Source organism: Schistocerca cancellata, chromosome 1, assembly GCF_023864275.1.
Source record: "Schistocerca cancellata isolate TAMUIC-IGC-003103 chromosome 1, iqSchCanc2.1, whole genome shotgun sequence".
NCBI classification, from domain to species: Eukaryota; Metazoa; Arthropoda; class Insecta; order Orthoptera; family Acrididae; genus Schistocerca; species Schistocerca cancellata.
Window position 1 is genome coordinate 467,597,280 of NC_064626.1, and position 27,510 is coordinate 467,624,789.

General features: G+C 38.8%; 1 protein-coding gene across 7 annotated transcripts in view; it reads right to left on the bottom strand.

Annotated features, from left to right (window-relative positions):
- LOC126177072 (steroid hormone receptor ERR1) overlaps positions 1–27,510 on the bottom strand; it is a 474,719-nt gene that overhangs the window by 19,427 nt on the left and 427,782 nt on the right. For all 7 annotated transcript variants that reach the window (XM_049924364.1, XM_049924347.1, XM_049924332.1 and 4 more), the window contains 3 exons: positions 24,367–24,493; positions 12,037–12,279; positions 8,847–9,008 (listed from right to left, as the gene is read on the bottom strand). In XM_049924364.1, the coding sequence (XP_049780321.1) occupies positions 8,847–9,008; positions 12,037–12,279; positions 24,367–24,493 (532 nt within the window). The remainder of the gene's footprint in view (positions 1–8,846; positions 9,009–12,036; positions 12,280–24,366; positions 24,494–27,510) is intronic.

Here is a 27,510-nt window from a genome sequence, read left to right on the forward strand (position 1 = left end):
GGTAGAGCACTTGCCCACGAAAGGCAAAGGTCCCGAGTTCGAGTCTCCGTCCAGCACACAGTTTTAATCTGCCAGGAAGTTTCAGCTCTAGGATAGCTGGCACCTTTAGCTGCATCTCCATTCTCAAAGCCCCATCCTCACATTGTGAGAAACAGGTTTTGAAAAGGCCCCAGAATAAACAAGTCATATGTGTGAATGAAAGATATAATTTCCAAAAAGGCATACTACATTGGATTTATGGACAAGTAATTTGGATGCAGTATGCAAGGCTGCAGGCCCCAACTGGTGGCTACTGCATACCCATGAAAGGATGAATGATTGTGGGATCACTCGTACAGATGGATTTAAGTCCAGAGAAACACAAATGGTGAACTCCTGAAGTCGGTTGGCTGGCAAGTGGTTGGGTGATGTTCTATGGAGCCATCCTGCAGAAGAATACCAAGAAATCATGATAGTAGCACTTGACTCACAGAGGGGAGCTAGTACCAATGATAGCAGTGCTGTGTATGGCAAACATAGTCGCCACCAGCTACCACGGCAGCTGCTGCAGGGTGATGTCCCACAGTTGTGTTACTGTAACCCCGGCAGGGCAGCAGCCTGTGGTAAGACACTGTGTGGATTGTGGCTGGACTGCAGGTGCCGTCCACGGTTGCAGCACGAAGGATAGTCTAATTCACTTCCACTTCTATATTCTATTTATGAATATTACTGTTCTCTTCAAATTGTATTTGATTGTTGACAACAAACTTGACAAGGGAGTAAATGTTCTGTGACGCTACTGTCAGTAGGCCCAATTGTTCAAATGAACTTCGTACAAGAGGTGCTGGCATGGAGAGCATATATTATCCTTATTATATGCTTAAGTGCAACAACTCTTTCTTCCTCAGTGACAAGTTACCTTAGTATATCATACCATAAAACATCTGTGAATGAAGATAGGAAAAGTAAGTTAACAGTTAACTTTCTGGCATTTTTATCTCCAAAATCTGATACTATCTATAAGTGAAAAGCTGCAGAGATTAGACATTCCTGAAGACTGGTAATATCCCACTATAATAGACAGTGTACTTTGAGACATAAGAGGGTTATGCTAGAAGGTTTTAGCAGAAATTAATAAAACAATTATTTACAATGTAACTGTTACAAATTTCAAAATGCTCTCCATGGCCATTAATACATTTTTCACTCTTTGAAACCACTTGGGAAATGTCTCAGTCCAAGCTTCTTTATGGAAGTCACTTAAGCACTGTTGTATGCTGTGCTATCTTCTTGATCAGATAAAAACTGTTACCAACAATTTTTTTCCTTCATCTTTGGAAACACAAGGAAGTCACATGGAGCCAGGTTAGGTGAGTAGGGTGGGTGCAGTAAAATATGCGCTTTTCCCTTCTGTTCTGGTAGCAACATGTGCTGAGGCATCATCATGATGCAGAAGAAGGCGCCCACCCTTCAACTTTGAATAATATGACCACATATGGTGATGACTTGCAGCAGACATTCAATCACATATCACTCAGCATTGGCTATGCAACATGTCAAAGTCACAGAGGTGAGATGACACATCATGGTGAAGAAAGTGACCACCATCTTCTTTCCACATTTGCTGCTTCTCCGGACTTTCTTGGTGGTTCCTCGCCTGGAAAGCACCATACTGAAGACTGCCTCTTCAATTTATAGTCATAATGGTACACCCACATTTGATCACTTGTGCATTATTACATCTTTGTATCATCCTTCATCAAATTTTTCAAGCATAAAATGACATCATTCTTATGTGTTTTTTGGCTCCTGTCAAGGTGTATGGCAACCTAGTCACATCTCTCAGTTAGGTCTAAAGATTGTGAACGATAGTCTGTGCCACAGTGGATCCAATAATTAATGTGCCTGCAATGTTACCAAATGTGGGATGAGGGTCATCTTTTGATTGTTTTCCTCACAGCACCAATGTTTTCTTATGTCACTGCTATCACTGGGTGACCAGATGAGGTTCATCTCATTAGCCCTTGAAAAAACATGAAACCAATTTCCACCAGTGGCCCTAGAACAGGAAGACTCACCAAACACGTGTAACAGAGAAGAGTGACACTCTTCTGCAGTTAACTTTTCTTTATAGTCATAATAAATCATTGCACAAAAATCATGGCATGAAAGATCCATCTTGCACTGTGTCAGACTCAGCATTGCCTGCGTCTTCACTCACCATTCACAGCATGGTTTGAAATCCAATGATAGGGTAACTGCCATGTACATGCCCCACGATCAAGAAACAATGCTCTTTCAAACTGAAATAATCCCAGTGTCATCAGACTTCCAGTTTAATTGCTGCTAAAAACTTATGGCACGGCTCTCATAGAAGCTAGCCCACACATGGGCAGTACATTTATGGTGTACGGTGTCAAAATCTTATGAGGTCAGGATGGTCTTTTAGCTGTATTATTCAGATACTGCGTTCAGTTGAAATTGCTTGAGGTGCTGTCTTAGTGAAGCTCCATTCTTCTTTGACTACCAGGGCACATCTATTCATTAGTTGCATACATCACCAATTATAGAACTTGACAATGGTGATGAGGATCAACCTTTTCTACAAAGAGCATTTCTGGTTCTGGGATTTCTTTCCCAGTGACATAGTGCTCCACAAAGTAACCTCCCTCTCTTCACTTGTGTGTGGCCCACACAATAATTTTCATTGTTTCGTCCCACATTCAGACATCAAACAGTTATTGTTGGTGCTTATTTCGGCTTACTTGACTTTTGTGTGCACCTTCCTTCCGTTATAAGACACTGTGACTACTTGCTTTTGCTAAATGGTGCTTCTGCATTGCCAATGGTCATTGCATGTCGCATGCTTTCAAATTCTTTGTTAATGCATATTTTCTGTGGAAGACAGTGCTTGCATGAATTACATGTAACTCACTACTTGCTATTTGGTCAATGTGCAAAACTTCTCACATGTGTATGCACAATTTTTACTCTATCACTTGCAATAACAACAAATCATATTTCTTACTTATTTTGCTTGGTTTCTGTTTACTGTATGGTGCAAATTGTTTTGTTGCCAGAATGACAGGGTTCTGAAAAGTTAGAAAGTTGTGATTAAATGAGAACATTCAGTTTCTATTTCTTTCACTTTTCAATTCTGGGAACTATTTCAGGTGCATGAAGACTAGAAGTTGTTTCTACGTTTTTCTGCATATTTGTGGACTTCATCAACAAGGACTCATGAGTCTTTAGGTTCACTATTCCTTTCGCTGTTTTGGAGGTGTAACTGTCTGCGACAAAACAATGTTCTCATGAGAAATTTAGTCTCTGATAGCTACTGATAGTTTGGTGTTGGTTGATTTTGACCTTGTGTGTTTGTGTGAACAGATAGACTGTGCACAGATTTTCAGATGAGAATTTGAAGTTCTCAGACATTACATGAAACAAAATCCTCTTACTGTGTCAGCAGTGTCAGACATACAAATGGTGAGAATGAGAGACAGAGATTGATTCATTACATGTTGTGAAGAAGAAACCTGTCAGCCAAGTTTCAAGGATATTATCTGCTCATTTGTCATGATTGAGCTAGCATTGGAACTGTCACTGACTGAGTGTGTGCAGTTACAGAGCAGCAGATACAAAGATGCTCCACACCGTTAATTGCTTGGTTCAATGTGTGGTAGCACCACTTCAAATGTAAGACATGTCTACACAGCTTCTTCCTCAAGTACAGCTCTTACAGCATACCTCCGGGCTTCTCATCTCGCAGCACATCAATCCCAACACTGCCTCTGCTCTAGCATGGATGACGCGATCTCTGTCTACATCTACATCTACATCTACATCCATACTCCGCAAGCCACCTGATGGTGTGTGGCGGAGGGTACCTTGAGTACCTCTATCGGTTCTCCCTTCTATTCCAGTCTCGTATTGTTCATGGAAAGAAGGATTGTCGGTATGCCTCTGTGTGGGCTCTAATCTCTCTGATTTTATCCTCATGGTCTCTTCGCGAGATATACGTAGGAGGGAGCAATATACTGCTTGACTCTTCGGTGAAAGTATGTTCTCGAAACTTTGACAAAAGCCCGTACCGAGCTACTGAGTGTCTCTCCTGCAGAGTCTTCCACTGGAGTTTATCTATCATCTCTGTAACGCTTGCGCGATTACTAAATGATCCTGTAACGAAGCGCGCTGCTCTCCGTTGGATCTTCTCTATCTCTTCTATCAACCCTATATGGTACGGATCCCACACTGCTGAGCAGTATTCAAGCAGTGGGCGAACATGCGTACTGTAACCTACTTCCTTTGTTTTCGGATTGCATTTCCTTAGGATTCTTCCAATGAATCTCAGTCTGGCATCTGCTTTACCGACGATCAACATTATATGATCATTCCATTTTAAATCACTCCTAATGCGTACTCCCAGATAATTTATGGTATTAACTGCTTCCAGTTGCTGGCCTGCTATTTTGTAGCTAAATGATAAAGGATCTATCTTTCTGTGTATTCGCAGCACATTACACTTGTCTACATTGAGATTCAATTGCCATTCCCTGCACCATGCGTCAATTCGCTGCAGATCCTCCTGCATTTCAGTACAATTTTCCATTGTTACAATCTCTCGATACACCACAGCATCACGTGCAAAAAGCCTCAGTGAACTTCCAATGTCATCCACCAGGTAATTTATGTATATTGTGAATAGCAACGGTCCTATGACACTCCCCTGCGGCACACCTGAAATCACTCTCACTTCGGAAGACTTCTCTCCATTGAGAATGACATGCTGCATCCTGTTATCTAGGAACTCCTCAATCCAATCACACAATTGGTCTGATAATCCATATGCTCTTACTTTGTTCATTAAACGACTGTGGGGAACTGTATCGAACGCCTTGCGGAAGTCAAGAAACACGGCATCTACCTGTGGACCCGTGTCTATGGCCCTCTGAGTCTCATGGACGAATAGCGCAAGCTGGGTTTCACATGACCGTCTTTTTCTAAACCCATGCTGATTCCTACAGAGTAGATTTCTAGTCTCCAGAAAAGTCATTATACTCGAACACAATACGTGTTCCAAAATTCTACAACTGATCTACGTTAGAGATATAGGCCTATAGTTCTGCACATCTGATCGACGTCCCTTCTTGAAAACGGGGATGACCTGTGCCCTTTTCCAATCCTTTGGAATGCTACACTCTTCTAGAGACCTACGGTACACCGCTGCAAGAAGGGGGGCAAGTTCCTTCGCGTACTCTGTGTAAAATTGAACTGGTATCCCATCAGGTCCAGAGGCCTTTCCTCTTTTAAGCGATTTTAATTGTTTCTCTATCCCCCTGTCGTCTATTTCGATGTCTACCATTTTGTCATCTGTGCGACAATCTAGAGAAGGAACTACAGTGCAATCTTCCTCTGTGAAACAACTTTGGAAAAAGACATTTAGTATTTCGGCCTTTAGTCTGTCATCCTCTGTTTCAGTACCATTTTGGTCACAGAGTGTCTGGACATTTTGTTTTGATCCACCTACCGCTTTGACATAAGACCAAAATTTCTTAGGATTTTCTGCCAAGTCAGTACATAGAACTTTACTTTCGAATTCATTGAACACCTCTCGCATAGCCCTCCTCACACTACATTTCGCTTCGTGTAATTTTTGTTTGTCTGCAAGGCTTTGGCTATGTTTATGTTTGCTGTGAAGTTCCCTTTGCTTCCGCAGCAGTTTTCTAACTCGGTTGTTGTACCACGGTGGCTCTTTTCCATCTCTTACGATCTTGCTTGGCACATACTCATCTAACGCATTATGTACGACGGTTTTGAACTTTGTCCACTGATCCTCAACACTATCTGTACTTGATACAAAACTTTTGTGTTGAGCCAACAGGTACTCTGAAATCTGCTTTTTGTCACTTTTTCTAAACAGAAAAATCTTCCTACCATTTTTAATATTCCTATTTACGGCTGAAATCATCGATGCCATAACCGCTTTATGATCGCTGATCCCTGTTCTGCGTTAACTTTTTCAAATAGTTCGGGTCTGTTTGTCACCAGAAGGTCTAATATGTTATCGCCACGAGTCGGTTCTCTGTTTAACTGCTCAAGGTAGTTTTCAGATAAAGCACTTAAAAAAATGTCACTGGATTCTTTGTCCCTGCCACCCGTTATGAACGTCTGAGTCTCCCAGTCTATATCCGGCAAATTAAAATCTCCACCCAGAACTATAACATGGTGGGGAAATCTACTCGAAATATTTTCCAAATTATCCTTCAGGTGCTCAGCCACAACAGCTGCTGAGCCAGGGGGCCTATAGAGACATCCAATTACCATGTCTGAGCCTGCTTTAACCGTGACCTTCACCCAAATCATTTCACATTTCGGGTCTCCGTCAATTTCCTTCGATACTATTGCACTTCTTATCGCTATAAACACGCCTCCCCCTTCACTGTCCAGCCTGTCTCTGCGGTATACGAGTACATTCCAATCTGAGTTTAGGATTTCATTACTGTTTATGTCTGGTTTCAGCCAACTTTCTGACCCTAGTACTATATGGGCGTTGTGACCGTTTATTAATGAGAGCAGTTCTGGGACCTTTCTGTAGACGCTCCTGCAGTTTACTATTAGCACATTAGTATTGTTATTCCCTGTTGCATTTTGCCTACTCCTACCTTGCCGCGTCCCAGGAGGCATCTCTTCTGGAGTTCAATGATGCCTTGGATTAATGATTCACCTTCCTTGCACAACTGGCACACTTCCTCCTCATCTCTGCATACTGCAAAGAGGGAGTGTCTCCTGGCCTCCTCCGCCAGCTCAGCCTCCTGTGTTGCCTCCTTGGTTCCATCATCTACAGTGGCCCCAGCCCCACCACAGGCCCCAGTGCCTCCATGGGCTCTGGCGCTTGCACAGGCACCAATGTCACCAGCTCCCTCGCCACCCTCTCTGGTGCTTCCTGTGCCCTCAACACTCATCTCCTCCATGAACTCCCTCTCTTCATCTAATGGTGGAGTCACTCTGCTCTCTTCTGACTCTCCTGTCCTTGGGTTATCACCTCCTGACAAGTCATCCTAGGTTACATCTTCCTTGCTGCCAGCTGCTGACACTCAGTCCTCATTCTTGGTGCCCTCCTTCCTCTCCTGGGCCTCTTTCCTTCTCAATGTAGGTCACACTCACATCATGCCTTTGCTTTCTTCTCCAACAGGCAACTTCACAGCATGCACCGTGCCTTCTCCTCAACCCTGCCCAGTGCCGACCCACCCTGATCACTGTCCCCAGATGTCTCTGATCACGATTGTCTGCTGTGATCTCTGGGGCCTCATACTCCCAGCTGAGTGCCTGTCTCTTCTCTTCAGGGCTCTCTCCAGGGGACACCAGATGGACTTCTTAGTGCTCCTGTTCTCTGGTCTTGGAAGTTTCAAAACAAGCTTGGTCCTGCTGTCTTCCCCCCCTCTTTGTAAGGCAATTCTTCTCCATGATGGTTTCACCATCTCTCCCTTGGGGAAGAATGGGTGATGTATCCTCGGTTGTCATTTACATTACAGCCATCAACCCAGTGAGATGGGTGCACCGTTTCCTCCATAGGAAGAGGGATGCTGTAACTTTGTCTAGCAACTGCAGCACAACCAACAACTACATAGTAGCTGTGTACCACATTTCCTGCCCTGCCCTTGCAAGGTGCCAGCAACACAAACATGGGACATCATGCCTACAGGAGCCACCACCACAGTATCTGGTGGCATTATGTTTTCTGTACACAGTGATGCTACAGCCAGCACTATCTCACCACAAGTCATGTTCCAGTAGCACAATTTCCTGGTATTCTTCCACTGGATGAATTTATAGGATGTCTCCCACCTGCAAGCCAACTGACATCAGAAATTCAATGTTTATGGTTTTCTGGGCTTAGCACAGACTCCACAATTGGTCTCACAATTGGAGCTCCATTTATGAGCACACAGCACCAACCAGCCAGAGCTTATAGTCTTGCATATCGTATCCAAACAGTTGAACCATCGCTATTGCGTCAGCTATGAACTACATCCATGTATAAACATTTCCAGGCTACCTCAGTGTTACCCTCCACGGAGAGACAATGTACTTTGAGGTATAGAAGCCAGTCCATGTGTGGGCTGCATGGTTATCTTGTATGGTGTGAAACTCTTTTCAAATCAGGCTGATATTTTAGCTGTATTAATCAGAAGCTGCTTTCTTTTGAACTTGCTTGAGGTGCTGTGTTAATAGAGCTCCATTGTTCTTTGGTTACCTGGACACATCTATTCATTAGTAGCATGCATCATCCACAATGGGACTTAACACTTCAGTCCACCTCAGTTTATTCATCCATATAATTCTTTGACAATTTGCTTAGTGATATAACAAATTTAACATATAATAAAATTAACTTAATACACAAACTGAAATCATATTTGCTGGACAACTCCTCTTACATCATAGAAGAATTTTTAAAGGGGTAATAATATAAAGAAAAAGAGACAGAGATGTGGGGGGGGGAGACTGAACATAATTAAGTATAAATCACTTCATATGAAAAATAAAAGTAGGTTATGACAATCATATAAATGGTCAACATATTGCCATACTTTTCACTGTGGAAACTGAACTACAATTATAAAATTGACTCATTCCACATCATAGCAAGAGATGACTCATTCCACATCATAGTAAGAGATCACAATTATGATCCATGGAACAGGCAAATAACTGAATTAATCTACACAAGCTCTTAAAGGCCAAGTTTAGGTCAACACAATACTGGTTAATGACTTTTCCCTTTACATTTGATATTATGTAATTTTATACATACATACTGGTAACAAAAGAACAGAAAAATGTGCGCTCCATTATATGATACATACCAGGTATCTGCTTAGCCCAGCCAATGATGCCCACAAGCTCACGGTCATAAAGGTCACTAAGGGTGCTTATTGTCCGTAAGTCAGGATCAGATACTGTTGTGTCCGGAGATGCAGACAGCATGTCAGGTTCACAAGCTGATAATGCTTCTAAAATTTTGTTATCTGCCATGGAAGACATAACTGAGATAGGATTAAAAATTGGCAATAAAACTGTAAACAATACCCGAAATATTTATACCTGATTATTCCATTCATGAGACTCAATTCATTACATTACACTTCAATGTTATAAACAGATGTGAAAACTCTGTAACAGTGAAACAAAAAACAGATGCAGAAATGCCTTACTCTACAATATGTCTTGTTCATATAATATTATCCCAGATTATTAGAAACTGATGTACTTTTGTATATGATTCTTAATACTAAAATTATGAAAGAGAGCAGATACACATATATAAATGATCACAGTGGTAAGAAATAAAATACTACTGCTTATTTAAACTTACTTCACTTTTTTGTGTATGGATAATTTCTTTTAAAGTTTTTCAATCTAATATCATGGCATGTGCAGTGCTTCATTCTTGTCAAGCCATTCGTCATTGATGGTATATCTCGTGGGGTAGCTGGAACATTGTAAAAGATGTTCCATGTCCCGGACTTCACCACAGTTTCATTTGTTGTTTGCTTCATCTTTGGAACCCCATTCAATTAGATTTGTTTAGAGCAGCATTACATCCGTTCTGATGCAATCCACTGTTCTCAAAATCTTCTAGTTTGATTTATTGCCACTTAGCGTCTCTTGTGAGGCAGTATAATTCATCAAGGGCCTCATTCAGCTCAGTACTAAGAAATGTCTTGCAGGACTTACACCTGGGACATGGACCATAAGTGGCATGTATATTCTGCCGTGGAAAAGCAAAGAGCTCTAACAGTTGTTCTTAATACAGTTGGTCGGGCTACCCATTTACTATTTGTTAGTTTCCTCAAGATGATGTTCCTGGCAACAACCTTTTGATGGATATTCTCACAGTGATATTTGTATATCAGTGACTTGCCCAGCATGACACTCTGGTATGTTGGTTTGTCTGTGTGTCCCAAGTTGTTGCCATCCCAGATAACATTCAGCTTTCTTTTTCCTTGTTTTGGTGGAAGAGGGAAGTATTAAATTGTATCTTAAGGTGGTACAGTTTAAGGGAGTTCTCTTGGTAATTTTCAGACATGGTGTTTAACATGTTTTCCAGTTTCCCTTTTAGTTCCTCAAAGCTCTTTCCTCGAGTGGTAATAGGGAGTTCACTGACATATAAGAAATAGCTAGTATGGTCTGGTGTTGGTGTATAGATTAAATAAAAGAGAGCCCAGGACTCTGTTCCGGGTGAGACCATTATTTTGTCGATGCCATTTATTGTTATTGTTAATGTTGTTGTTGTTGTGGTGGTGGTGGTGGTGGTGGTGTTCAGTCCAAAGACCTGGTTTGATGCAGCTCGCCATGCTACTCTATCCTATGCAAGCCTTTTCATCTCTGAGTAACTATTACAACCTACATCATTCTGAATCTGCTTACTGTATTCATCTCTTCGTCTGCCTCTATGAATTTTACCCCCCATGCTTACCTCCATTATTAAATTTGTGATCCCTTGATGCCTCAGAATGTGTCCTACCAACCAATCCCTTCTTCTAGTCAAGTTGTGCCACGAATTCCTCTTCTCACCAATTCTGTTCAATACCTCCTTATTAGTCATGTGATCTACTCATCTAATCTTCAGCATTTTTCTGTAGCGCCACATTTCAAAAGCTCCTATTCTCTTCTTGTCTAAACTGCTTACCATCCACATTCATTCCATATAAATACTTTCAGAAAGGACTATCTGACACTTTACACTTGATGCTAACAAATTTGTCTTCTTTAGAAACACTTTTCTTGCCATTGCCAGTCTACACTTTATGTCTTCCCTATTCAACCATCATCAGTTATTTTGCTTTCCAAATAACAAAACTAATCTGCTTCTTTAAGTATCTCACTTCCTAATCTAATTCCCTCGCCTTAAACTGATTTAATTCGACTAAGTTCCATTATCCTCATTTTGCTTTTATTGGTGTTCATCTTGTATCCTCCTTTCAAGACACTGTCCACTCTGTTCAAATGATCGTCCAAGTCCTTTTCTGTCTCTGACAGATTTACAATGTCATCAGCAAATCTCAAAGTTTTTATTTCTTCTCCCTGGACTTTAATTCTACTCCAAATTTTTCTTTTGTTTCCTTTACTGCTTGCTCAATATACAGATTGAATAATATCGAAGATAGGCTACAACCCTGCCTCATTCCCTTCTCAACCACTACTTCCCTTTCATGTCCCTGGACTCTTATAACTGCCATCTGGTTTCCATACAAATTGTAAATAGCCTTTCACTCCCTGTCTTTTACCCCTGCCATACTTAGAATTCGAAAGAGAGTATTCCAGTCAACATTGTCAAAAGCTCAACATTGTCAAAAGCTTTTGGCCTTCCTTAAGGTCAGCTTCAACTGGTTTTTCCATTCTTCTCTAAAGGATCTATCTTAGTATTTTGCAACCGTAACTTATTAAACTGATAGTCTGATAATTTTCACACCTGTCAGCAACTGTTTTCTTTGGAATCAGAATTATTATACTCTTCTTGAAGTCTGAGGGTATTTTTCCTGTCTCATACATCTTGCTCACCAGATGGAAGATTTTTGTCATGGCTGGCTCTCCCAAGCCTATCAGTATCTCTAACAGAGTGTTATCTACTCCTGGGGCCTTGTTTCAACTTAAGTCTTTCAGTGCTTTGTCAAATTCCTCATGCAGTATCATACCTCCCTTTTAATCTTCATCAACATTCTCTTCCATTGCCATTTATTATAGAATAAGAAAGTACTCTAAAAGTTGTTCACTTCTGTGGCTGCACTGAAAGTATTCCATGTTTTTAATATTTCATGACACTGCACACTAAAGTCAATTATTTTATGAGTTTTTTACTATAAAATGTATATTTTGGGGGCACAAATAACCTGAGAATTCATTTTCTTCATGGGATGTAATGTTTCACTACTGAGACAAGAATCTCTCAATATGTTTACTGTAAAGTTAAATGCCATTCACAATCAAAAGTAACCAGCACACACATAAGATAACACCCACCTTGAACCTGATAATGATTATGAATTTACAAACCTTCAAGTGTTGGTGCTGGTTTCCCAGGTTGCATAGAGAAGTGTTGAGGCTGAGTACTTGGGAACAATGTGTCTGGATTTCGACGGTATTTCTGCCGCCCACCTCGCACTCTATCTAAACGCACACCTTCCTTCAGCATACCCATTCGCAAGCACTTCTGGAACCTACAGGCTTGACACGCTTTACGTCGGCGCTTGTTTATTTCACAGTCATTTGATGCAGGGCAGGTGTACTCAATGTTACCTGAAATAGTAATGTTTTGAATTTGTAATATTCATCTGAATATGAATCCATTTGCTTACATTACACAATAGTACAACATCAAAACAAGACAAATAAGCTCTTTAGTATAAATAATATTATTCTACAGTATAAAGGGTGCCAACATCATTCGTTCAAAAGTGAATTTGATAAAAAAATGGAGGAACACTAGTTTCATACATGTATCCAACATACCCTATTTTTTTATGTCAGATGCCCGCACAATTAACAATATTTTCTTTTACTGAAACTTTAATTTTTCTCAACAGTCTTTGAAAATGTCTTCAGATCCTCAAACATGGAAACTGAGTAAGGAATACATCTTAATGGAACATACTTGAAGCACCTTCATTTCCGCAGAAACACTGTCATGCTTCTAGTGTAGATAAACTCCAACAATGAATAGAAGAGCTTAACAAAGACATCAAGAAAAAAGCAGTGTAAATTAATAATGAAGTCACAGAACTAATTCACTATTTTTTGTATAAGAAAATAATTGGATGGACAGTAAACAAAATATAGGGAAGAGTATTCTGGTCTAGAGTACACTGATCAACTAAGCAAAGCTTCCCAACATAAGCTTCTTAAATGTCTCCAAACTAAAATTTACGATAGTGTTTATTACCAAAAAACTTAGTGTTGTTCAGTGACCAATGGAAAATTGCAGAGTGTGAACAACTAGGAGACAGGAAAACAAAGAAATGGATCAACTGACTAGAGTGTAATATTTAATTATGAGAAACTGATATTAAGGTATTTGTGACAAGTAGCATGCTGAATGAGCTGCAAATGGTCCAAGGAAGTTCTTTTTTGGATTCCAAGAGACAAGAAACCAAGACATCAATGAGATGGAAGGTTACTGGTTTCATTAAAAAAACATGCAGAAGTATTGCTGCATTAAGCTGCAGATTGTATTGCATGGAAAAGTGTAGAGACGGTTTTCAAACAGCAGTGAGTGTCAAATGACTGATGATGATGAAATTTAACTTTAGTATCTCCACTAGCAGACATCCCAATAGAAGCACAATAGCTCAGAATCCTGCCATGGAGGGTCAATGCTTCGCATCATATGGGTAGAACCACTGGCAGAGGAGCTTATTTGCAAGAGAATAAGCCAGTGTTCCTGTAGAATTCATTCATCCTGAACCTAACCATGCACTTATGTCGAGAGTTGCTGTCTGCTCAGCCATTAGCCGCCCACACCAGCCACATGCCGAGTATGTGTTTGGATGCTATGAACCCCATGGTTCAGTTACCACAGAGAGTTTATTTGACTCAAGGGGTTCTGTTCCCCAGTTGCTAACAAGTCACACATGGCCTGTGTAGTACCCGTGCTAACTGTATTGAGTACTGGCATTTCACACATACTGCAGATAATAAAGTTACAAATGATTTCAAATTACAAGTTTTGCAAAACATTTCTAGATCTTTCCTTCTTTCCACCCTGAATTTTTCTAAGAATTAATACTAGAAGCATCTCAAATTATTGTTTCCTACTCTTCACCAACTGATAGCAGTACACATTTCATTTTTTTATTTTTTTTTAGACTTCCTCGAAGATTTCTTGTAATTATTTGAAGTATACTGCTAGTCTGTAACAATCCCCTCCATGAACCATGGTCCTTGCTGAGACGGAGTGGTTCATGTGCCTCAATAATACAGGCAGCTCTACCTTAATTTCAATCAAAATGGAGGGTTATATGTGGAGCATCCAGACTAACACATGATTTCAGAAGAGAGGCAGTGACCTTTTCAGTAGCTGCTGGGACAACAGTCTCAATAATAGACTGATGTGGCCTTGTAACATTAGCCAACAAGGTCTTGCTATGTTGGTAATGTGAAAGCAAGGGGAAACTACACCAGTTGCATTTTCCGAAGACATGTAGCTCTACTGTACAAAGCAACGATAATGACTTCTATTGGGCAAAACATTGCAAAGGTAAAATAATCCCATATTCAGATTTCAGGGTGGCAATTACTCAGAAGGATACTCTCAGAAGGAGAAACAAAACTGGAATTTTGTGGACCATAGCATGATATGTTAGCTCCCTTAATCAGATAGGCAGGTTAGAGAATTTAAAAATAGAAATGGATAGGTTGTAGTTACATATTTTGGGAATCAGCAAAGTGTGGTGGCGGGAAGAACACAACGTCAGGTCAACACAGGGTTTTCAACACAAAATCAAATGCACGTAATGCAGAAATGGGCCTAATAATGAATAAGAAAATAAGAATGAAGGTTAGCTACTATTACAGTACATAGTCAAGACAGACACAAACTGAACCCCCACCCCAGTAGTAGAAGTCTATATGCCTAATAGCTCTGCAGATGATGAAGAGATTGAAAGAATGTATGATGAGATGAAGGAAATTACTTAGGTAGTTAAGGGAAACAGAAAAATTTAACTGTGATGGGTAACTGGAATTCAGTAATAGGAAAAGGAAGAGGTGGAAAATAGTAGGGAAACATGCAATGTGGGAAAGAGGAAGACGCCTGGTAGAATTTAGCAAAGAACATAACTTAATAATCACCAATGTTTGGTTTAAGAATCATGAAAGAAGGGTCTATATGGGGTAGAACCCCAGTGACACAGGAAGGTTTCAGAATGATTATACAATCATAAGATGACAATTTCATAACCAGATTTTAAACTTTAAGACATTTCCAAGGGTAGGTGAGGATTCTGACCACAATTTACTGATTATGAATTGCAAACAACAATTGAAGAAATTACAAAGGTAACATTGGACTAAAACAGGGGAAAGGAATTTCATAGAAGACAAATGGGTAGCTTAGAGAGATGAAATAGTGAAGGCAGCAGAAGATCATACAGGTAAATGATGAAAGGATAAAATATAAAAATGGAGCAAATGAAGTAGGTGAGAGGCGACTCAAGACATTTACAAAATGAAATTGATAGGAAATGCAAAATGGCTAAACAGGAATGGCTAGAGGACAAATGCAAGACTGTAGAAACATACATAATTTGGGAAAAGATAGATGCCACCTGTAGGAAAAGTAGTTGTATGAATATAAACAGCTTAGATGGAAAGACAGTACTAAGCAAAGAAGGGAAAGACAAAAAGTAGAAGGAATAAACACAAGGGCTATGCCAGGGAAATGAGCTTGAGGGTAATATTATTGAAAGACCTAAGAAAAAACAAGGCCCCTGGAGTAGAATTTTTGAGATCCCTGGAAGAGCCATGACAGAACTATTCCACCTGGTGCACAAGATACGTTGTATAAAGTAGGGGAAATACCTACATACTTCTAGAAGAATATAATAGTTCCAAAGAAGGCAGGTGCTGAAGTGTAGGTCAGCTTGGGGTCAGGAAATGTAGGAACATGCGAGGCAAGTAACACAATCTTTGAAGTTCTGAAGGTAGTGGAAATAAAACACAGAGTGAAAGATTATTTAAAACTTGTACAGAAATCAAACTGCAGTTATGGGAGTGAAGAACATGAAAGGGAAACAGTATTTGAGAAGAGAGTGGGGCAGGGTTGTAGCCTATGCCCCATTTTACTCAATCTGTACATTGAGCAAGCTGCAAAGGAAATGAAGGAGAAATTTGGAAACTAAAATTTGGGGAAAAAGAAATGAAATCTTTGAAGTTTGGTCTCGGGAAAGTGCAAAATGGGCTCCAGTTTAATAGGGTGCAGGACAAACACTGGACGAAGAGAGAGATAGCAACAACCAATATTATAGATCTAAACTGCTGAAAGTGTGATGGGAAAGAACCAGAGCTCCAGGTACTAATAGAAAGCATTATAGGCCCTCTGCTGTTCATTATCTATATAAATGGTTTAGGAGACAATCTGAGCAGCCGTGTTAGGTTGTTTGCAGATGATGCTGTCATTTATTGTCTAGTAGATTCACCAGAAGATCAAAACAAATTGCAAAACGATTCAGAAAAGATATACACATGGTGCAAAAATTGGCAACTGACCCTAAATAATGAAAAGTGTGAGGTCATCCACATGAGTACTAAAATTAAAACATTAAACTTTAGTTACACGACAAATCAGTCAAATTTAAAGGCGATAAATTCAACTAGATACCTAGGAATTACAATTATGAACAACTTAAATTGGAAAGAATGCACAGAAAATGTTACGGGGAAGGTGAACCAAATACTGTGTCTTGCTGGCAGAACACTTAGAAGATGCAATGTATCTACTAAAGAGACTGCCTAAACTATGACTGTCTGTCGTCTTTTGGAGTAGCTGTGCAGTGTGGGATCCTTACCAGATAGGATTAACAGAGTACATTGAGAAAGTTCAAAGAAGAGCAGCACATTTTGTATTATCAAGAAATAGGGGAGAGAGTATCACTGGCATGATACAGGATTTGGAGTGGCCATTATTAAAGCAAAGGCATTTTTCATTGTGACAGAATCTTCTCATGAAATTTCAATCACCAACTTTCTCCTCCGAATGCAAAAGTATTTTTTTGATGCCAACCTACATAGGGAGAAATGATCATCATAATAAAATAAGGGGAATCAGAGCACACATGGACATATATAGGTGTTAGCTTTTTCCACATGCTGTTTGAGATTGGAATAACAAGAATTATTGAGGTGGTTTGATGAAACCTCTGCCAGGCACTTAAGATTTGCAGAGTATCCGCGCAAGTGTAGATGTAGATGCAGATGTAGAACTCAAATCGCTGTAGGCACAGAAAGCTGGCCAAAGCTGGAAATAAGTTTACCTGAAATTTTTACAAATGAAGGAACCATGTGCAGAAAGGATAGATTAAATACTGTTGTTGGTGGACTGTTTATTGTTGTCAGAAATAGTTTACCTTCCAGTGTAATTGTGGTAGACAGTTCTCCAGTGTGGGTCAAGGTTTTACTTGACAATAGGAATAAATTTATAATTGGTTTCTTTTATTGACCCCCAACTCTGATGATACAGTTGCTGAACATGTCAAAGAAAACTTGAGTCTCATTTCAAATAGGCACCCCAGTCATACAATTATTGTTTGTGGTGACTTCAATCTACTCTTGATAGGTTGGTGAAAATTTATGTTTAAAGTCAGTGGTAGACATAAAATGTCATCCAAAATCTTACTGAATGCCTACTCAGAAAACGAAATGGAACAATTAGTTCAGCAGCCCACTCAAAGTGTAAATGGCTGTGAAAACATACTTGAGCTCTTAGCAACAAATATCCTGACCAAATAGGGAACATCATGATAGATACAAGGATTGGTGACCACAAGGTTGTTATGTCTAACCTGAGTACCATAACGTCCAAACCCACCAAAAATAAACACAAAGTACAGTAGAATCCCTGGTCTCGGCAGAGGAGGCAACAGAGTGTTCTGCCAACGCCTACATGGGCTGACAAGGTTAAGTGGGTCTCTCTTAGAGTGGTAAAGGCCTGTTTAACAAATAAAATGTAAACTAAGTCAGATGCCGGGGCATTGTCTCTTAACACCAGGGGTAACAAGTCAGGGAGATTATGAGTCTGTCACAGTGTGGCTATGTTGGGGCAGTCCACCAAAATGTGAACACTGTCAAACAGGAGCTATACTGACAGTGGGATGTTTCCTCACTATGGAGGAGTTGACCATGAGTCAGCCTAGTATGGCCTATGTGAAGCCAGAAAAGGCCAGTAGGGTCCTCGTGAGAGACCTCATGAAGGACCTCAACAGATTCAAAGTCTCCTTTATCACCTGTAGTTCATTGAAGTTAGAGTGAGCCATTCCATGGGCACCTAAAACTTGACAGTGTAATACCGATCGAAGTTCTGTTTCCATAATACCAATCTCAAGAATCAGGTGGCCAGGCTATACCAATCTCAAGAATCAGGTGGCCAGGCTATCAGTGAGTTCATTCCCTGGGATCCCAACGTGGCCTGGAGTCCAGACAAAGGTCACCGAGCATCCAAACTGTTCAGGGCATACAGGGAATTGTGGATAGCAATGCAGGGAGTGAGAGAATGGTTAAAGAGGTGGTATCACAGAAAATCAGCTCAATTTTAGAAAGCCCCAAGAAGGATTGTAATGTACTTGAAGCTATGAAATCTCTCAGCGTTGGAGAAACTAAAACCTGACAAACTGGCGTAAGCTTTGGCTGGATGTTATGACCAAAAATGAGCAGATTGAAGGTGAGCAAAATATTGACATGCAAGAAATCATTAAAGATCTACAAACTGTACAACTGAATGTCCCTGCCAGTAAGGTTGAGGAGTGGATTGCCCAATGTGACAAAGACTGTAAAAACAGCGAAGAGCTCAAGGACTGTTGCTGCTGCTTTGTAAAAGAATGGTGAAGAAACTGTGAACAAGGACTCAGACAGTGATGATGATGAACCCCACACCCAGTTTTCATACATCGATACCAAGAGCACTTTTGATACTGCCCTGCAGCACATCGAACAGAACTCACCTACAACACTTATGGACATTTTGTGGATCAAGACATGGAGGAATAGTGCAGCTAAGTTTAGAATTTCATTTGCTACACAAAAATCTATACCTGACTTACTTCCTATGTAATTTTTTACTGGTGTATAGGCTACCTTCAATTTTTACAGTACAACACATATGTACTGTACACACAGTACAGTACATATATACTGTGCAGTATTGCTCTTTTTCAATATGTAATAATAACAACAGCTTTTATGTAGCTTATTGCAATGCTTTATACATCGACATACAGTATCACCTTTTAGTTCAGAGATTGTTTATTTTAATGAAAATCTGTATTTTTCTGTACATTCTGATAATCTGACCTTTTTTGCATTCTGATCCATGCCCCAATCTCAAAGCTCATGGATTAGAGAGAGAGAGGCCAAATAATAGAACACAAAGTCCCCAAATTTGGTGAAGTTTTAATGAAGCTCAAAATGTAGCATAAATTTTAATGTGAGAGGCATTTAATCATTTCCACAATGAAACTCTGTCTTGAAATCTGGTAGAAAACCCAAAGATATTCTGGGTGTATGTAAATTACATCAGTGGCTATACCCAATTAATATCTTCACTGCACAATAACAATGGTGATGTTATTGATGACACTTCCACTAAGGCAGAGTTACTATACATCATTTTTTGAAATTCCTTCCCAAAAGAAGACAAAATAAATATTCCAGAATTCAAATCAAGAACAACTGCCAACATGAGTAACTTAGAAGTAGATATCCTCAATGTAGCGAAGCAGCATACATCACTTAATAAAGGCATGGCCTCTGGACCAGATTGCAAAACACTCAGGTTCCTTTCAGAGTATGCTGATACAATAGCTCCATACTTGGCAATCGCATACAACCACTTGCTAGTGGAAAGATCCGTACTCAGAGACTGGAAAGTTGCATGAGGCAGACCAATACCCCAGAGAGTAATGTACTGAATTACACATCCATATCACTAATGTTAGTTTGCAGTAAGATTTTGGAACATATAATGTGCTCAAACATGATGAATTACCTCAAAGAAAATGATTTATTGACAAACAGCCAGCACGAATTCAGAAAATATCATTTTTGTGAAACACAACTAGCTTCTTATTCTCATAAAGTAATGTGTGCTATCGACAGGAGAAATCAAATTGAATCCACATTTTTAGATTTCCAGAAGGCTTTTGATACCATTTACTTCTAATCAAATAGCGTGCCTATGGAGTATCATTTCTGTTGTGGGACTGGATTCATGATTTCCAGTCAGAAAATTCACAGTACATAGTAATCAATGGAAAATCATCAAGTAAAATGGAAGTAATATCTGGCAGTCTATAATGAAGTATTACAGGCTCTCTGCTTTCCTGATCTACATAAACAGTTTAGGAGACAATCTGAACAGTCCCTTCAGATTGTTTGCAGATGATGCTGTCATTTACCATCTTGTAAAGTCATCAGATGATCAAACTGAACTGCAGAATGATTTAGACATGATATCTGTATGGTATAAAAGTGGAAATTGACTCTAAATAATGATAAGTGTGACGTCATTCCCATGAGCACTAAAAGGAATCCACTAACTTTTCATTTAGTGATAAATCACACAAATCTAAGGGCTGTAAACTGAACTAAATACTTATGGCTTGCAATAATGAATTATTTAAATTGGAATGACTGCATTGAAAATGCTGTGGCGAAAGCAACGCAAAGACAGTGATTTATTGGCAGAGCACTTTGAAAATGTAACAGGTCTACTAAAGAGCAGGCTTAAACTACGCTTGTCCCCATTCTTCTGGAGTACTGCTGTGTAATATGGTATCTGCATCAGATACGATTGACAGAGAAATCATAAAAGCTCAAAAATGGGCATTTAATTTTGTATTATTGTAAAGTAAGAGAGAGAATGCCATGGACATGATATATAGATTGGGGTGGCAGTCATTAAAACAAATGCATTTTTTGCTGCGGCAGGAACTTCTCATGAAATTTCAATAACCATCTTTCTCCTCAGAGTGCGAAAATATTTTATTGGCACCCACCTACATAGAGAGAAATGATCATCATAATAAAATAAGAAAAATCAGGGCTCATACAGAAAGACTAAAGTGTTTGTTTTTCCCATGTGCTGTTTGAGAGTGGAATATTAGAGATATGCATTGTAGGTGGTTCGATGAATCCTCTGCCAGAGACTTAACTGTGAACTGCAGAGTAATCATGTAGATGCAGATGTAGATGCTAATGACATTCTGTCATGGACAGTAAAGGACTTGAAATAGCAACTGAACAGATTTGATAGCGTCTTGAAAAGAGATTATATGATGAATATTAACAAAAATAAAAGAAGTGCAATGGAATATACTTAAATTAAATCAGGTGATGTCGAGGGAATTATATGAGGAAATGGGAAACTGAAGGTAGTAAATAAGGTTTGGTGCCTGGGCAGCAAAATACATGATGTCAGAATACAGAGGATATAAAATGTAGACCAGCTACAGCAATATAAGCATTTCTGAAAATGAAAAAAATTGTTAACATCAAATATAAATTTAGATGTTATGAAGTCTTTTCTAAAAGTTTTTTTGTCTAGGGTGTTGCCCTGTACAGAAGTAAAACTAGGATGATAAGAAACTCCAACAAGAAAGAATAGAAGCTCTTGAAAAGTGGTGCTACAGAAGAATGCTGAAGAACAGATGGATAGATTAAATAACCAATGAGGATGGACCAAAGCAAATTAGGGAAAAAAGAAATTTATAGCACAACTTGATTAAAAGAAGGGATTGGTTCACAGGACACATACTGATACAAGAAGTAATTGTTAGTTTGGTAATGGAAGGAAGTGCTGGGGTAAGGGAGGAGGGAGGGGGGGGGGGAGGGGGGAGGGGAATTGTAGAGGGAAATGTAGGCATGATTATAGTAAGCAGATTCAAAGTTATGTAGGCTGCAGTAGTTACTCGTAGATGAAGGGCTTGCACTGGGTGGACTAGTGTGGAGAACTGCATCAAACCAGTCTTTAGACTCAAGACTAAAACAACAACAACAACTTTCTTATAGCTTTAGGTTAAAAAAGGTAGTCACGTCAACTGTTTTGAAATTATTATAGTTTTTCCTATAGATGGCACCACCTCTATTCTTCATATTGTTTCAGTTCTGCTGGGTGCAGTTTAATGCTCTTTTCCTTAGTTATCAACATTACAATGATGAGAAGAAACTATATTTGCCCTAATTTACCTTTATACAAATGAATAAACATGAGGGTTGTAGAACCAGATATACAGGGTGTTTCATAATTCATGTTGCACACTTGTAGAGGTTATGGAGGGGACTTAATAGGTTACATTTTAAACACAAACCCATGTTTGGAAATGGTTTGTTTCTATGTTACAATGAACTCAAGAGCTACTTTACCATACACTAGATGTTTCTTAAGTAGTTTGCCTGTTATGGTAGGCTACTCACATCCATGGATGGTATGATGACATGATGTCATGTGATATCCTCTGTTTGCATCTGCCTTGTTTTCATTCTTCCTCTGATGTGTCAGTTAACATTATGATGATTAGTACTGCAATTACAAGATGACCAAGTATGCTTTCACAGAGTACACAAATATAGTGTTAATCTATGGTGAAGCTCACTGTAATGGAAGAGAAGCACAACACCTGTACCACAAGTACAGGCCCAAATTGTGTGACTCAATCTCATCCTATGTTTGCCAGAGCAGAACAATGGCTGTGGAAAAGTGATAGAGCAAACTGATGACCCACAAAGGCGGCACAATGCCATATTGGAAGAGAAAGTGCTTCAACAAGTTGAATGGAACCCATTGATGAGCACTCAAGCCATTGCACATCACTTATATGTGTCTCACGTGTCTGTCTAGTGTGTTATGCATTAACAGGAACTCCACTTGTATCACCCTCAAAAGATACACACCATGCGCCTGGCAGATTTTGCATCATATGTCAATTCTGTACTTGGTTTTTAAACAATAGTGTGGATTTTCCTCAGGTTCCAAGGCAAATTTTGTTCACCAATGAAGCACATTTCAACAGGGAAGATGTTTTAAACACTCAAAACAGCCACATTTGGGATGGTCACGTGATTGGGCTGTGCATCCTTCCTCCCCACCTAATGGGTGGCAGGTACCTGATATTCCTGCAACAAGTGCTGGTAGAGTTTTTGCAAGATATGCCATTGGACATTCAACATGAACTGTGGTTCCAGCGTGATGGCATGGCAATGCATTTTGCAATTTGTGTCCGAAACCATTTGAGCATAGTCTCGGGGACAGATGGATTGGTTCAGGTAGACCACTTGCTTGATCAACCGAATCTCCACAGTTAACACCTTTGGACTTTTTCTTGTGGGGCCACATGAAGAGTCTTGTTTATGAGACCCCTGTTCAGTCAGAGGAAGACCTGTTTGTATGGATCATGGCTGTGAAAGAAGTGATTAACCATACACCAAACATGTTGCACAGAGTCCTTTTGTTATTTTGTTACCAAGTCACTAAGAGTATGTTCACTAATTAGCCAGTCTCAAATTCCAATTTGTTTGTCTTGGAGCGGGACATCCAATGATACCAAACTCAGTTGTATGATTAAAGAGATAAATTTTCTTTGTGTCCCTTTCAATATCCATCCATTCATGATTTTATATAGAATGTTGCAATAAGATGTAACTTGATGGTTTAATTCTAAATTCTCTAGCTATTGTTGAAGTAAATTCACAATATTTATTTCTCTACCATTCTCACATATTAAGCTTTATGTGAATCAAAATGATGCCCTTAGTTTTTAATAATTTTTATTTATAACAGTCAATAATGATTACCAGTATCTATACACCTAAATGGTATGTCATTGCTTCTATCTCCAATGTTCATTTTAAATTGTAATTTTATAATAAAGGATAGTTGAGTAAACAAATATATTCCATCACACTATAGGAGGACACAGGTACATATGCGCAAAGAAATTCTGTTCACAGCACATTTGTAAATGAAGTGCTTTTATGAAGAATGATAGCTGGTTTTTCATTCTTCCTGCAAAACCATGTTTTCGGTAAAATTACACCAAATATACTAGTGAGCTGAAATATTTTAGGGCCAAAAATTTCATCTCTACCAATCATGATTTTCCCACACTAAAGATTACCTTTAATCCCAGAACTATCTTCTTGGTCATCATGCATGCTCAAGAAAATTCCTACTTCAAAGTGCTAATTATTATGCTTTCTTATCTTGAACATAATTCACTCATGGATTACCATAATATTGTACTTAATTGCACCCATACACAAAGGTAGATTATTACTTTATACATAAGAACTCCGAAAATAATTAACTACAAATTTGTATGCTATATTGAATAATAAATCATCATTATGCCTCCACAATACTTTTCTTAAAATATGATGGCTGACTCTAAAAAATGATTGATCAGAAACAGTCATGCAAGAAACATCACTTACATACTCCATAACAAAAATTATTGTATGTTATTAACAACTAATCATCCTCATAAATCACAAGAATCATTCTACATAAGTTCACATGTACCTCAGTTCTTAAGTTACAGATTGTTATGATGGATTTAATTCAGATCTAAAAATTGGGTTAATGCTTCACAAAATAATGTTAAATTTAATAAAAATTATAACCTTGAATTGTTCTCTTGAAGAAAGCCTTGCACGCCTCACAAGAGGCAACACCGTAGTGGAACCCTGATGCTGTATCTCCACAAACTAAGCACAGTCTTCTTGGAAGATCCTCCTCCTTCATGCCCTCCTGTGAAAAATAATCAGCATAATAATGCCCAAAATACAAGTTACAGTTCATACTTTTCCCCTCTACTTAATAATCTGCACCATCTAAAAGAGTAGGTAAGGCTTTTTACTACTTCCTTCTCAAAATGGAGAAACTATAATGAGTAAGGATAAAAAATGTTGTATGTACAAATAATATAAACTTTAATGTTTTTACAAATGACTACTTCGCTTGATAGCAGAGTTCTTTCTTTTACACTCGTATCACTTGTCCCTCCCTTCTTCTCCATTTATCTCTCTTCCGCATCTCCCATCATATTTACTCTCTTATACCCCTCATCGTTTTCTTACTTATATTCTTTCCTTCTCTTACACTATCCTTCCCTGCCTTTCAGTGTAAATCTTCAAGTAATCTTTTATCTCTCCAATTTTTCCAAGTCTTCCTTCTTTTAAATCACATGTATTCAGAATCTCAATGAAGGAGAATTATTTCCTCAGACTTCTGAATACCATATCTTGCCACTTTTTTTCCTTGTTTCCTCTCACTTTCTCATCTACATATGGCTTCCTTCTGGAATACTTGACATTTGATTTCCCTCACATTGCTGTTACTCATATTCTTTTTGCTCAGAAATAAGAGATTGGTAGTTTCTAGATTTAATGTTTAGTTTTGAGCATACTCATTGGTCATCTCATGGACAGTTTTATTACATCATCGCATTGGTGACTCATTTCAGGTTTTACAGTCCATTTACAACTATATCTCTTATAGCCTCAGACACTTAAAATAAATAATATCAGTTAAAAAACATACAGTAGAAAATAACAGAAAACTTCACAAAAACTTTGAAGCATACAATTGTAGCTGTCTGATGTTTCATAGCATAAATCACTATATTGTCCAGGGATATCTAAAACACTTAGCAGTTTATGTTTCATAGAAAGTTTGCTGCAACACTATCGTGGCAACTCCATGCCAATGAGACAGAGTGTGTGAGTGTGTGAGTGTGTGTGTGTGTGTGTGTGTGTGTGTGTGTGTGTGTGTGAGAGAGAGAGAGAGGGGGGGGGGGAGGGGGAGGAGAGAGTACATATTATTTAACCACTGATGGCACTATCTTAAAATTAATCACATTTTCAAAGTGTAATGATCGGGTAAAAACGCTACCTACAGTCACAATCTTTTACATGAATAGTGGACGCAAAATGCTAGAAAGTGACATGAATGGAAGCTACCATAATAGAGAAAAAGAGTCTGGTGTGCAAAAATCGATGATTATTTCTTTTCAGAACATGTGACAGGGTATAAACAAGATGATACCTGTTGGAAGGAAGGTGTTGAGTACTTATAGTGTATTAAACTGAACAACAATCACGTGAGAAAGAGTTCATCACTATTGCTCATTTAATGCAGACACACAGATTACATTTCATAATCATGAGGGTAATCAGAAACATCATGGCAGCTGGTTCTTATACTCTGTCAAACACAAATCCATCATCTAGGATATAGGTATCCACAGAAACCACCTGTAATGCAAACATCTAATACACTGTAGCAGAGCACTGTCAAAACCATGAAGCTGTGTTATGACAACTTCATGTTCTTGAAATCTTTCATGTGGCTGAAGGAGGGGGAGGAGGGAAAATATAAATCATGACACTAATCAAATTCTTATTCAAATCCTATGGGACAAATAAGTTGGTGTCAAAAACACTATCATTACACACTTGCATCCAAAAGGCTAAGATGAGTATAACTGTAATTGTACTGTGTTTTGGTGAAATGCAAAATGCTTTTACGACCTTATTTGTGAAAATACATGTTATATTTATTTGTGCATTACAACACCTCACCATGATGCTGAGAATAAAAGGGCTTGCCGCATGCAAGCATGACAAGCTACCTGTAATAAATAATACACAAGTGGTCCTGAAAAACATGCACACCAAGTGTAAAGATTAAATAAAATGGAAACCCACTGATGATGGCATAGTGGTGCTGAAATATGTTTGGGACCTTGGAAAAAAAGTTACATAATTGGCGGACCTTACATCCTACAATGGTCATGTTCTTACTGAAGGAGAAGCAAGATGAAATCACATACTAGGCATTGAGTACTGGTAAATTCAGTATAACATGAAACAATAAGTAATTTCACAGGGAAACTGAGACTAGAACATACAACATCGATAGCTGAAAATTGAAGTTGCAGCAACATGGAGGGATAAAGGCATGGACAGAGAAAATAGGGCAACACATGGAAATAGTCTAGCTGAAAAATTGATAGTGCAAAGATCAGTGATCACGGTTATGGAAAAATACCCAGTTCCTAGAACATAACTGCCTAAATATCTGGCAATCTTTATCTTCATAAAAATTGTTTTGTTTTGTGACAAAGCAAGGTGCCTTTTACTGTAAACAAGTAGAATTAAATATTTCTTAAGAATATGCTTATTAGCGAAGTGATAGGATTGTGACTCCAGGCTCTAATTTTTTCCACAAAATATACACTATTGATGTGTTCAAAACGCCAAGTATCTACTTAAATACACAGCCATCTGCTATAATTACAAGATGTGGATGATTTCCCAACCAAAATATACTTGCAATGACATCTGCAATTAATTCATAAAATTTTACCAATCAACACCGAAGGCTCAGCGTCTTTTGTTGTAATGTCTCTACTTTACATGACATTTTACAGTGTAGCATGTACCATTTTTTCAGTCTCAAGTAACATTTATGCAAGCACATGAATATGATGGAATGTACAAGATATAATGTTCTGATTATTTTACTGTGTCTATAATGCAGGTTTTGTTGGCTTGAGAACTTCTTAAACTGTTCTCATATCCTGGCTTTCTGATCATTTTATATTTAAAATTTCATTTCAAATTACCATTGGAAATGAAGATGAAGCCATCACTTTGAAAATACAACTGAATCAAATTTGATTAGCTATTCTGCAAATGCTGTTGGTTATCCACCTTGGGTATGAGATTTCTGCAGCTAAAGAAAAGTTACATAGTTAGAAATTT